The sequence below is a fragment of the Giraffa tippelskirchi genome, chromosome 4, assembly GCF_054371585.1.
Source record: "Giraffa tippelskirchi isolate mGirTip1 chromosome 4, T2T-mGirTip1v1.2.pri, whole genome shotgun sequence".
NCBI classification, from domain to species: Eukaryota; Metazoa; Chordata; class Mammalia; order Artiodactyla; family Giraffidae; genus Giraffa; species Giraffa tippelskirchi.
This window is the reverse complement of record NC_137278.1, coordinates 76,061,940-76,076,282: the sequence shown is the minus strand read 5'-3', so window position 1 is coordinate 76,076,282 and position 14,343 is coordinate 76,061,940. Positions and strand designations below refer to the sequence as shown.

Here is a 14,343-nt window from a genome sequence, read left to right as displayed (position 1 = left end):
AGTTGGTGTTGTTTTTTAATCAGTAGTTTAGAGGAGAAGAAACAAAAGTGAGCCTGGGGACTAGCACAGAAATGTGAGTATATTAGGTTCTCAATAAATATTTGTTGAATGAAGGATCCAGAGAGGTTAGATAATTTACTCAAGTTGGCATACTCTATGCAGAAAGTAGTAGATTCAGGCGGATAAAACATGAAATCTTACTCATATTTTTTAGTTCAGTACGCCATAATTTATTTAGGCTTTACTTAAAAAAAAAAAGATCTGTGTAGAGAGGTGAATGAAAGGATGATTTTCAAAAGGAATTTTAGGTGATTTTCTCCCTTTATATTTTAAAGAAGGAATCTTGAGCCAAAAAATGTATAATTTAAAAAAACTAAAACTATTTCAGGTAGCAAAGGTTATGTGGTAAACTGGTTTTACATGTTTCCCCCTTTTCCTAGATGTTGGTGGTTTTCCAGTTGTATGTTTCCAAAAGGCATTGTACCTTCATGTGTGTCTGAGAAGCTAACACATACAGCTTTCAGCCCTGGCCGGGAGTCCCAAAATAAAACAACCTCAGATCCTGGCAATAAAGGCTCTGTTCATCATTTTCTTCTTCCATCTAGTACACAGAAAATGACTAATCCTCCAAAGTTTTACCAGCTCATTGTCCTCCCCCACAAATGATATTGGTTTGTTTTATAAATCTGATTGAAATGAAACTTCTCTGGGCTGGAAAGAAATTTTTGTAAGGATTCTTTTTGTTTTTCTGAATTTTGGTTATCTTTCTCTCATATAGTGAAACTCTCTGGGAAATTGCAAAAGCTGAAGTGGAAAAACGGACAAGTAGTGGAAGTGAAGGTGATGGAGTTGAAATTGGAGAAAAGTCTGTTTTCTTCATTGGCAGTAAAAACGGGGTAATGCATTTTTTTGTAATTTTTTCACTGCAAGCATTGTGATGAATTAATAGCCAATGGTAACATTTATTCTAATACTTTGGTAAAAATTTAGGTATTTCAACTCTTAAACCAGATGACCAATGTCCAGCCTGCTGGTTACTTTAAATCTGGTTGGGCCCTGCTCATGGAAGGGTAGGAACTAACACACCCAACCTGCCTCTTCTTGTCAAGTGGTGTGTCCTGACCTGGGCCACAGGAGCCCGGAGGAAGGGGTGCTTGTGTCTGACTAGACAGCCCAGTTAGTTCAGTTGCTCAGTCGTGTCCAACTCTTTGTGACCCCATGAACTGCAGCACGCCAGGCCTCCCTGTCCATCACCAACTCCTGGAGTTTACTCAAACTCATGCCCATTGAGTCGGTGATGTCATCTAACTATCTCATCCTCTGTCGTCCCCTTCTCCTCCTGCCTTCAATCTTTCCCGACATCAGGGTCTTTTCCAGTGAGTCAACTCTTCGCATCAGGTGGCCAAAGTATTGGAGTTTCAGCTTCAACATCAGTCCTTCTAGTGAACACCCAGGACTGATCTCCTTTAGGATGGACTGGTTGGATCTCCTTGCAGTCCAAGGGACTCTCAAGAGTCTTCTCCAACACCACAGTTCAAAAGCATCAATTCTTCGGCGCTCAGCTTTCTTTATAGTCCAACTCTCACATCCATACATGACCACTGGAAAAACCATAGCCTTAACTAGATGGACCTTTGTTGGCAAAGTAATGTCTCTGCTTTTTAATATGCAGTCTAGATTGGTCATAACTTTCCTTCCAAGGAGCAAGCATCTTTTAATTTCATGGCTGCAGTCACCATCTGCGGTGATTCTGGAGCCCAGAAAAATAAAGTCAGCCACTGTTTCCACTGTTTCCCCATCTATCTGCCATGAAGTGATGGGACTGGATGCCATGATCTTAGTTTTCTGAATGTTGAGCTTTAAGCCAACTTTTTCACTCTCCTCTTTCACTTTCATCAAAAGGCTCTTTAGTTCTTCTTCGCTTTCTGCCATAAGGGTGGTGTCATCTGCATATCTGATGTTATTGATATTTCTCCCGGCAATCTTGATTCCAACTTGTGCTTCATCCAGCCCAGCGTTTCTCATGTACTCTGCATAGAAGTTAAATAAGCAGGGTGACAATATACAGCCTTGACGTACTCCTTTGCCTATTTGGAACCAGCCTGTTGTTCCATGTCCAGTTCTAACTGTTGCTTCCTGACCTGCATACAGGTTTCTCAAGAGGCAGGTCAGATGGTCTGGTATTCCCATCTCTCTCAGAATTTTCTACAGTTTATTGTGATCCACACAGTCAAAGGCTTTGGCATAGTCAATAAAGCAGAAATACATGTTTTTCTGTTACTCTCTTACTTTTTCGATGATCCATCGGATGTTGGCAATTTGATCTCTGGTTCCTCTGCCTTTTCTAAATCCAGCTTGAACATATGGAAGTTCACGGTTCAACATATTGCTGAAGCCTGGCTTGGAGAATTTTAAGTATTACTTTACTACCATGTGAGATGAGTGCAACTGTGCGGCAGTTTGAGCATTCTCTGGCATTGCCTTTCTTTGGGATTGGAATGAAAACTGACCTTTTCCAGTCCTGTGGCCACTGCTGAGTTTTCCATATTTGCTGGCATATTGAGTGCAGCACTTTCACAGCGTCATCTTTCAGGATTTGAAATAGCTCAACTGGAATTCTATCACCTCCACTAGCTTTGTTCGTAGTGATGCTTCCTAAGGCCCACTTGACTTCACATTCCAGGATGTCTGGTTCTAGGTGAGTGATCACACCATCCTGGTTGTCTGGGTCGTGAAGAACTTTTTTGTACAATTCTTCTGTGTATTCTTGCCACCTCTTCTTAATATCTTCTGCTTCTGTTAGGTCCCTACCGTTTCTGTCCTTTATTGCGCCCATCTTTGCATGAAATGTTCCCTTGGTATCTCTAATTTTCTTGAAGAGATCTCTAGTCTTTCCCATTCTATTGTTTTCCTCTATTTCTTTGCATTGATCACTGAGGAAGGCTTTCTTATCTCTCCTTGCTATTCTTTGGAACTCTGCATTCAAATAGGTATGTCTTTCCTTTTCTCCTTTGCTTTTTGCTTCCCATCTTTTCACAGCTATTTGTAAGGCCTCCTCAGACAGCCATTTTGCTTTTTTGCATTTCTTTTTCTTGGGGATGGTCTGGATTCCTGTCTCCTGTACAATGTCATGAACCTCCATCCATAGTTCATCAGGCATTCTGTCTATAAGATCTAGTCCTTTAAATGTATTTCTCACTTCTACTATATAGTCATAAGGGATTTGATTTAGATCATACCTGAATGGTCTAGTGGTTTTCTCCATCTTTTCCCAGTTTGCACGAAAGAACCATAAATACTATTCTAATGGTCATATTTATAGATAACTAGTATAGCTAAAACAAGCATATATATATTAAAAATATGAACCAACCATATAGAGTATAGTACATTTACTTTCACTTATCTTAAATTAGTGTCACAGAAATGGAAAGAACCCTGGAGATAGTCTAGTCTTCTGCAATAGGGATTCTTACCCTGGGATCCATGGAATTACTTTTTGGGGTCCATGCACTCCCTAGAAATGTATGCAGAATTGTGTATGTGCACTGGTGGCTTTTGGGGGGAAAATTAGATTTCCCCAGGGTTTTAGTACCTCATCAAAAGGTTGAGAGCCATTCCAGACAGCGGTTGTATAGTCTAGGTTTGAATATGTCCAACAATGGGAATGCTCTCTTTCACAAGGCAGCCTGTCTTAGGTAACCTCTCACTTTTGATCTTTCACTTTGGAGGAAGCGAGCTGCCATGTTGTATGCAGGTCCAGTGCACATGGCAAAGAACTAAAGCCTGTGGCCAAGAGCCAGCAAGGAACTGATTGCCTCTTGCCAGCAACCATGTTAAGGAGCTTGGAAAATGATTCTCCAGTTCAGTTGAGCCAAGAGATAACTTTTGTTCCAAATGACATCTTGACTACAACTTTATGAAAATTCTTAAGCCAGAACCATCCAACTAAGGTACTCACAGATTCCAGACTCTGAGAAGCCGGGTGAAATAGTGGCTGTTGTTTTAAAACTTGATAAGTTTGGGAGTAATTTACTATGCAGCAATAGATAACTAATGCACATAAAAGCTACAGGAAATTCCCTGGCAGTCCAGTGGTTGTGACTTTCTGCTTTCACTGCCAACAGGATGAGTTAATCCCTGGTCTGGAAATTGGGATCCTGCAGGCCACACAGCCATGGCCAAAAAAAAAAAAAGGTACATATAAAGACTAAGCAAATAAAAAACAAAGAAGTTTTAAACTTTGGGGAAAAGAAACAATCATACTTCTGCACTTGGCATGGCAAAATAATAAATATACTTAACATTTTTTTTTTAAGATTATCCAAAAGATTATCCAAAGGCGTGTAAAGCAAAATAACAAGCCTCTGCACACAGTTTGGAATCTCTCCTCAAAGCCACCATTTTCATATCTTTTACTGTTTCATCTATAATTGTACTTCTTTACTTCTGAATAAGGTGCTTATGGGCTATTTCCATAAACACAATGTTAGACATTACCTGTTGAATCTCTGATAGAAGACTATTTACTTCCACATCTCTCTCATACTCGCACTTCCAGTAACGTTGTGGTTATCATTTTGAGCTAAATCAGTATTCAGGGTTAACTTAAGTATCTCTTTCACAAGTAGCTGCATGGCTACTGTCCCTCCCTAACATCCTGGGGATTCCCTTTGCATCTTTGTGTTGGAGCTCCAGTTTCCTGGATCCTATGTCTTCTTTTTTCTTGGTTTACTCAAGTGTGTCTTTGAGGAGTACATTCTTTTGTAGTTTCCTGGGAAAGTATGCATGGGAAGTAAAATTTTTGAGACCTTGCACATCTAAAATATCTTTATTTCATCCTCACTCTGGGTTGAAAGTTTATCTAGGTATAGAATTCTAGGTTGGAATGAATCACTTAACCTCTCTCTAACCCTAATTTCTGTGTGAGTCTGTTATCTCTTTTAGTTAGGAGTGACTGAAAACTCAATTCAAAGTGAGTTAGACACCATCTTGAATAGTTAATATCCCCTACACAGTTATACTTTATCTGTATTCCTCTTGTGATGTGTGCCATTAGATATCATATGGTCAGGCTGCAATCTCCAGTATACTGTCACAAGTTTCATGTGTTCGTTTATTTTCATCCAAATACATTCGTTTATGCTGCCACTCCCTGCATATTTGTCAGTTACCATACAAATACACAATGTGTGCTGCGGTTTTCCTCCTCTTTTTATTCTTTACAGTGATATATTGCACTCATTCATGCCACAGGCTTTGGTAATATATATGAGGTCATTTTGTTTTTCTGTGATAATATTGCACTTATTATTACTTGCACAGTTTTGCATCTGTGGTTGTAATGTATTATTCTAAGGCCTTGTCTCAGCTGCTTTGTCCTGTGAAATACATGGACCCTCTTCCATTATTCTGTTAAAATTTTTTTGTTAATGTCATACTAATGACATCTCAGTTTATCTGGACCTTTCTCTCTTGCTTTCTCTAATCTCATTTGTTTGTCAAGTTTTTAGGCATGATCTTCTGATCCTTCTGACATATGTTTCATCTCTTATCAAGGTATAGACATTCTGTGTAAACTATTACATACAGAATAGATCAGCAAGGTCCTACTGTATCGCACAGGAACTGTATTCAGTGTCCCATAATAAACCATAATGGAAAGGGAAAAAAATAAAGGTTGCAGAAAATATTTTTTTCAAAGGGTTAATCATTCTAATATTCTTAGACTGTGGCTCAGAAAACTTTATCACTGACTAGTCTTTCACTTCCCAGAGCTTATTTTCTCACCCTAAACCTCAATCTCTAGGTGGTAGAAGAGAGGAAAGGAAGCTATCTAGACCTCCATGTTTTTGCTTTTCCAGTTCTCCACTGTCTAAGATCTGGTTATCATCAGATCCTTTCCATGGTTCTGTAAGGGATAGATAATCGTAGGCACACATCTTCCGCACACATCTTCCACACACATCTTATCAATTATGTTCCCCTTTTCTGCTGATCCTGAAGATGAAATCTGATCCATAGCATTCTAAGAAAGTGTTGGCAGTTGAGATAAAATCTGTTTGTCATTTCTTACTCTAGTAATGTCAGTTATCTCCACAAAGATTAGCAAAAGTCAGCCAAAATCCATATGTTGATGTGTGCACAGGTTTATCAAACCCTTAAGATCAACAGAGAGATAATTTCACATAGAATACATTATATCTTTTGAGAAATATAAGTATTGTGTACCATAAGGGGAAGTTAGTTAAGCAAAATGTTGACTATAACATTAATGTTCTCACTGAGACATGATTGGAAAATACTCAGGTGAAAGAATTTTACATATAAAATAAGTTATTATTGTTTTTATCACCTACTATTAGGATAATTACATTTTGAAAATAATATTTAGACATTTTGTGTAAATTCATGGTCATGGAACCATTGAACTTGAAGTTAATGAGATAAATTTATACTTAGCTAATACCAAATTTCAACATTCAGAAAACTAAGATATGGCATCTGATCCATGGCAAATTGATGGGGAAAAAGTGGAAGCAGTAACATTTTATTTTCTTGGGCTCCAAAATCACTACAGATGGTGACAGCAGCCATTGAAATTAAAAGACGCTTGCTCCTTGGAAGAAAAGCTATGATAAACTTAGCATATTAAAAAGCAAAGATGTCACTTTGCCAACAAAGGTCTATATAGTCAAAGCTATGATTTTTCCAATAATTGTCTATAGATGTGAGAGTTGGACCATAAAGAATCCTGAGCACCAAAGAATTGATGCTTTCAAATTGTGGTGCTGGAGAAGATCTTGAGAGTCCTTTGTACAGCAAGGCGATCCAACCAGTCAATCCTAAAGGCAATCAACCCTGAATATTCATTGGAAGGACTGATGCTGAAGCTCCAATACTTTGGCCATGTGATGTGAAGAGCTAACTCAGGGAAAAGACCCTGATGCTGGGAAAGATTGAGGCCAGGAGGAAAAGGGAGCAACAGAGGATGAGATGGTTGCATGGCATCACCAACTCAATGGACATGAGTTTAAACAAACTCCAAGAGATAGTGAAGGACAGGGAAGCCTGGTACACTGCAGTCCATGGGGTCACAGGGTTGGACATGACTTAGCAACTGAACAACAACAATACCATATTTAGTGTGAATTAGTACTTACATTGATCTAGGAAAAATTATAGTAGTAAATATAGTTTAAAATATTTTAACTTTATTTTTATTTCATAATTTAACAATATTAAGGTCTTCTACCTCAGTTGAGTATAAAAGCCAGGAGACATTTAAATATCTAAGTCAGCATCTAAGTCAGTGTCATTATCTTAAATAATATTCATTTTTTAAATTCAGTTATTTCACTTTTAGGAATTTCATTTAAGGAATAATTGAATTGTGGTAGCTTAGACGGTAAAGAATCTGCCTGCAGTGCAGGAGACCAGGGTTCAATCTCTGGGTCGGGAAGATCCCCTGGAGAAGGGAATAGCAGCCCACTCCAGTATTCTTGCCTGGAGAATTCTATGGAGAAGAGCCTGGTGGGCTACAGTCTATGGGGTCGCAAAGAGTCGTACATGACTGAGCGACTAACACACGCAATGATGTTTGTCACAGGGTTTCAAAGGGTTATTTATTGTTGTGAAAAATAAGGGGGAAGAGGACAGCATATCCATCCGAACACTTTAGTAGCAAGAGATCCTGTCCCCCTCACTGTAAGTTTCTGTTGTTTACCCAGGGATGCAAAAAGGGTTTGGAAGTAGCCATACAAAGCAGGAACAGATGTATCGTATGTTCATGTAGCTTTGGTTGGATTACAAAGTTCTGGCCAGAGACACAGAACTGCTGATGACATTGTCTAAAAAAGGTCGAGACTTGCAGATCCAAGATGCTGATATTCATCCTATTTGGGGTTTATATTACAGACCTTCCTTGACTTACGGTGGGGTTACATCCCCATAAATATTGTCAGTCAAAAAGTGCATTTAACACATCTGACCTAACCAACATCATAGCTTAGCCTACATGCTTGTGTGCTAAGTCACTTCAGTCATGTCCAACTTTTTGCAACCCCATGGACTGTAGCCCACGAGGCTACTCTGTCCATGGGATTCTCCAGGCAAGAATACTGGAATGAGTTGCCATGCCCTCCTCCAGGGAATCTTCCTGATAGCTTAGCCTAGCCTACCTTAAATGTGCTCAGAATATTTACCTCAGCCTACAGTTGGGCCAAGTTGTCTAGCACACAGCCTATTTTATAATAAAGTGTTGAATATCTTGTGCAATTTATTGAATAACATACTGAAAATGAAAAACAGAATGGTTGTAAGTGTACTGGCTGTTTCCCCTCATGATCGAGGGCTGACTGGGAGCTGCAGTTCACTGCTGCTGCCCACCATCACAGGACGAGTTCATTAGTACGTATTGCTAGCCCAGGAAAAGTACAGTTTCTACTGAGTGTGTATCAATTTCTCACTTTCATAAAGTCAAAGAATCATAAATGGAACTATCCTAAGTTGGAGACTATCTTATTTTATGATATATATAATCTTATATATATATATTATAGAGAGAAACAGTTATAGTATATATGATACTATTTTATTTTTGTGCTTCATGTGTCTACCTAAGGGCATGTTAAAGGCATGTTACAGAAGTTAGTCAGGAACTAACTTCTGTGTCAGTGAGGCTGCATCTTTACCAGGCAGCGTCAGTGCCCAGGTATCCAGAGCACCCTTCTGTGTCCGGCCTGTGTCCCAGAAGGATACATGGACTTTGGAGGCCTCTCAGTAGTGGAGTGAAGGAAAGAGTCTCTTGAGGCAAAGGGCACCTTGAGGTCGGGGTCATAGGTGGGTTACCCAGGCCCATGGAGGGGTGAAGTGAACAAGACTAATGACAGTAGCTGAGAGGGGAAGGTAGACTGAGCCGGAAGAGATGACAACCAAGAGGGTAGGCTGATACAAGCCTCTTAAGATTCCTGCAAGAGAAGAGAAGTAGAGTAATTGCCTATAGGTGGCACTGGAGAGCAGGGAGAGCCCTGAAGTATGTGGGGGTGATGAAGAATAAATAGCCTTCTTTAATAGGACCACAGAGGAAGTGGTCAAGAGATAGTCATATGTTAGTGCAGGCCAACAGGTAGAATGTTCTGAAGAAGAAGTTGAGGATTCAGGGCAGCTGGATTTTAGAAGGGAGGAGATTATTATGCCAGATGAAGGGATATGTAGAGGATTATGGAATTAGAGTTGCAAGGATGACAAGTCAGAGGAAGGCTGTACTTCTGCTGTGATGGACGTAATGGAAGAGAATGTGGGGTTCATTTTGATAGTCGCTCAGTGAACTTGTACCATGTCAGTGCTTCTTGGACTTGGAAACCCAGGAGTCTGTGGATGCCTTCTCAAACGGCAACAGTTTACTAGTGAATTTTTAAAATTTCGATTGTTATTTTAATGATAATCTAAAAGCTGATTTCAGTGCCCAGAGTTGAGTTTATTTTTATTTGAAATTCCACCAGGTCTTATACATTTATATGAAATTATAATAAAAATAATTTAAATCACTTCTATGGAACCATGAGAATTTGAAACGATTGGCTAGATATTATCTAAGATTCCTACCAATTCTAAAATACAGTAATTCTGTATACTTTCTTGCACATTGAATACATTAATTTTTAGGTGTCATAGTCCTCATTATTTCAAAAAGTTAAAAATACACTACATGTGATACATGTAAAGTGTAGGATAATTAGAAAATCCTGATTTTCTTTAGAAAATAAATTACCTATAAAGTTATCACCTGGAAACATTCACTATTAACATGTGATATGTCTCTAGACTTCTGTTTGTTTCTCTATCTGTATGTGTATGTATATGCATCTCAAGGAAGAGATGACTTTTAACTGAAAATAGGGTCATGGTAATCTATTATGCATCTCTTACCGTGTCAATATGTCTCAGTTCAATTCAGTTCAGTTCAGTTGCTCAGTCATGTCTGACTCTTTGCGACCTCAAGGACCACAGCATGCCAGGCCTCTCTGTCCATCACCAACGCCCGGAGTTTACTCAGACTCATCTCCATTGAGTTGGTGATGCCATCCAGCCATCTCATCCTCTGTCGTCCCTTCTCCTCTTGCCTTCAATCTTTCCCAACATCAGGGTCTTTTCCAGTGAGTCAGCTCTTCACGTCAGGTGGCCAAAGTATTGGAGTTTCAGCTTCAACATCAATCCATCCAATGAACACCCAGGACTGATCTCCTTTAGGATGGACTTGTTGGACTCTTTGCAGTCCAAGGGACTCTCAAGAGTCTTCTCCAACACCACAGTTCAAAAGCATCAATTCTTTGGCTCTTAGCTTTCTTTATAGTCCAGCTCTCACATCCATACATGACCACTGGAAGAACCATAGCCTTGACGAGACAGACCTTTGTTGGCAAAGTAATGTCTCTGCTTTTAAATATGCTATCTAGGCTGGTCACGTGGTAATAACTTTTCTTCCAAAGAGCAAGCATCTTTTAATTTCATGGCTGCAGTCACCATCTACAGTGATTTTGGAGCCCAGAAAAATAAAATCAGCCACTGTTTCCACTGTTTCCCCATCCATTTCCCATGAAGTGATGGGACCGGATGCCGTGATCTTAGTTTTCTGAATGTTGAGCTTTAAGCCAACTTTTTCACTCTCGTCTTTAACTTTCATCAAGAGGCCCTTTAGTTCTTCTTCACTTTCTGCCATAAGGGTGGTGTCATCTGCATATCTGAGGTTATTGATATTTCTCCCGGCAATCTTGATTCCAACTTGTGCTTCATCCAGCCCAGCGTTTCTCATGATGTACTCTGCATATAAGTTAAATAAGCAGGGTGACAATATACAGCCTTGACGTACTCCTTTTCCTATTTGGAACCAGTCTGTTGTTCCATGTCCAGTTCTAACTGTTGCTTCCTGACCTGCATACAGGCTTCTCAAGAGACAGGTCAGATGGTCTGGTATTCCCATCTCTTTCAGAATTTTCCACAGTTTATTGTGATCCACACAGTCAAAGGCTTTGGCATAGTCAATAAAGCAGAAATAGATGTTTTTCTGGAACTCTCTTGCTTTTTCGATGATCTAGCGGATATTGGCAATTTGATCTCTGGTTCCTCTGCCTTTTCTAAAACCAGCTTGAACATCTGGAAGCTCACTGTTCACGTATTGCTGAAGCCTGGCTTGGAGAATTTTGAGCATTACTTTACTAGCGTGTGAGATGAGTGCAATTGTGCAGTAGTTTGAGCATTCTTTGGTATTGCCTTTCTTTGGGATTGGAATGAAAACTGACCTTTTCCAGTCCCGTGGCCACTGCTGAGTTTTCCAAATTTGCTGGCATATTGAGTGCAGCATTTTATCAGCATCATCTTTTAGGATTTGAAATAGCTCAACTGGAATTCCATCCCCTCCACTAGCTTTGTTTGTAGTGATGCTTCCTAAGGCCCACTTGACTTCATATCCCAGGATGTCTGGCTCTAGGTGAGTGATCACACCATCGTGGTTGTCTGGGTCATGAAGATCTTTTTTGTACAGTTCTTCTGTGTATTCTTGCTACCGCTTCTTAATATCTTCTGCTTCTGTTAGGTCCATACCATTTCTGTCCATCTCTGTCCTTTATTGAGCCCATCTTTGCATGAAATGTTCCCTTGGTATTTCTAATCTCATTCTATTGTTTTCCTCTATTTCTTTGCACTGATCACTGAGGAAGGCTTTCTTATCTCTCTGTGCTATTCTTTGGAACTCTGCATTTAAATAGGTATACCTTTCCTTTTCTCCTTTGCTTTTCGCTTCTCTTCTTTTCACAGCTATTTGTAAGGCATCCTCAGACAGCCATTTTGCTTTTTTTGCATTTCTTTTTCTTGGGGATGGTCTTGATCCCTGTCTCCTGTACAGTGTCACAAACTTCCGTCCATAGTTCATCAGGCACTGTATCAGATCTAGTCCCTTAAATCTATTTCTCACTTCCACTGTATAATTGTAAGGGATTTGATTTAGGTCAATATGTCTATTCCTACCTTATTCCTATGATCTGCATGTTATTCATTATATTGATGGTCATAATTTAGTCAGTCCACTATTTGGAAAATTTAGATTGTTTGTGGTCTTTCACTTTGGTATAACACCTACCAATAAATATCTTTCAATTATGTATTTTAGTACTGTTCCAATTATTTATTTATATATATTACTACCAAAAAAGTCATTCAATTTAATCATAGCCCAGATGTAATTTGGAGTCACGATTTATCTTTTTTGGGGTAAGTATGGTAGGTTCCTTGGCTTTAAAAAACACATATATAGTGAAATAATCCGTGTTTTTGGTAGTCCAGAGTTTTCTAAACTGCTTTCTTCGAATCCTAAAGGTCTCCTTTGGTAAACTTTCCCTGCTGCTCTTTTATTTATATTCCTGTAAAAGATTGTCTTAAAAAAGTAAAGCTTCACTGTTAAAAAAAACAAACAAACAGTGACTTAAACCACTAAACCAGTCCCTGGCTCAGATGTGAGGTTAAGTTTCATGATTAGTGGCTGAGATGGGATCAGAACCTCTATTTCCTGACTCCTAAAAAGAAATTTAAAGTACATCTCCTAGAAATAAGACAAACCAAAAAAAGTATTCTAACCTGGTATCTGGATTGCTTACTTGGAATATCTCTTCAACATGTCCTATATTTGTGTGTTATCCTTTTTTATTTCCACTTCAACAAATTGGAATTAAAACATTTTAGAAGACATAATCATCAGCTTAACCAGTAATTAGCATAAACGAGTAGAGAGAAAATTTAAGACAGCTGCCAAGTTGACCACTAAAATGAGGTTTGATTTTCTAGTATTTGTCATCTGTGGTACTTTATAATTATAATAATAGCAGTGTAGTTACACTCTGATGGAAAGTTGACAGTTAACTTTTTCCACTTATCAAACTCAGGAGCAATTCTGAAAGTTTCTGGTTTCCAGGTAATTTATCATTCAAGTGATTAAAAGCTATTTTGGGCCACGATTATGAACAATAATAAAATTTTACATGTGGGTGACATTAACACAGTATTCTTTCTTTTTTAATTTCTAGGGAAAGACTACTATTATTCTAAGGTGTCTTGACAGGTAAGTGTTATATTAAACTTTAAAATACATTTTTGCTTGTTGTGTGAGGCAAATTAGAATCTAAAAGATGTATTTCCATTTTGCAACCTAAACAAAATATTCTAATTCTTGTGAATCCATATTATGGCTTTTACAATCTTCCTTTAATGATGAAACCAACAATAAGCAGAAAAAAAATTATATAGGATTAATAATGGATTTCCTTATTTGGGGAAAGAAATTAACGTAATTACTTAATCTGTAATAGATAGTACTTAGTTGTTTTGGCTATGCTACTCTGATAGTTAAACTCTTTTAATTTTATCTAGTTCATGATTGTTTGAACATAATCTTTGAATTGCTCATGGGTACGCTTTTGACGCACATTATTGGTCATCAAACTGTACATGTTGCCATTTGTTTTATGTACTTCCTAGCCTTCTTTACCGTGGAAGCATGCCACCAGGTTAAGATATGTGTTTCAGGAAGTTGGTAAGGAAAGTCTTGTTGGTTTGCAGCTCTCATTAGCTAAATGATGCCGAGGTTTGAGCTATGCTTTCAGTTGAGAACTGTATAAAAAATCTTTTATTGGTGTCCCCATTAAATTGATAGTCATTAGGTTCCCAGCTCCCCACATCGAGGCTGAGCATAAACCTATTGTCTTTGCTTCCCACGTGGCCTGGATGCAGAGAGCTTATGCCCTGACACAGCCACCAACACTGCCAGCTCCTTCTCTGTTCCCCGAATGGTGTCACCAGGCGCTGCCACTACATGCAGGGGCCATTACTCACCTCTGCAGTTGCCACTAAAGTCTGTTAAGATGTTTTTTTGAAGGCTTATTTAATTTTTGTATAAATTCTTAATCATTTTTATCTCAATGTGTTATACACAGCATAACTTCTCTGCTAATAAAGTTCTTAAGAAGCAAAAATAAGGTAAGATGATAGCTTAAGAAAATGATGGTAATAATACTTGTCTTCACTGTACAGGGATGAGCCACCAAAACCAACCTTAGCTTTGGAATATACGTATGGAAGAAGATCAAAAGGACATAACATAGTGAGTGTCTTTTTGGTGATGTTGCTCTACACGTGTATGGAGAAGTAAGGATGCTGACATTGTTTTACATTTTCCATCTTTTCCACAATCAATAAACATATCCAGGAGTACACTTCCTAGCTATGTAATACTTTTAAAGTCAAATGCAACTCAGCGCAGAGGAAGCCACCCAAACTGTGAAAATATTTTGGCCT

General features: G+C 38.7%; 1 protein-coding gene across 3 annotated transcripts in view; it reads left to right on the top strand.

Moving 5' to 3' along the window:
* The window catches only part of DYNC2LI1 (dynein cytoplasmic 2 light intermediate chain 1), a 47,477-nt gene that overhangs the window by 1,094 nt on the left and 32,040 nt on the right, over window positions 1–14,343 (top strand). For all 3 annotated transcript variants that reach the window (XM_081591963.1, XM_081591964.1, XM_081591962.1), the window contains exons 2-4: window positions 779–896; window positions 13,077–13,111; window positions 14,080–14,149. In XM_081591963.1, coding sequence (XP_081448089.1) covers window positions 779–896; window positions 13,077–13,111; window positions 14,080–14,149 — 223 coding nt within the window. The remainder of the gene's footprint in view (window positions 1–778; window positions 897–13,076; window positions 13,112–14,079; window positions 14,150–14,343) is intronic.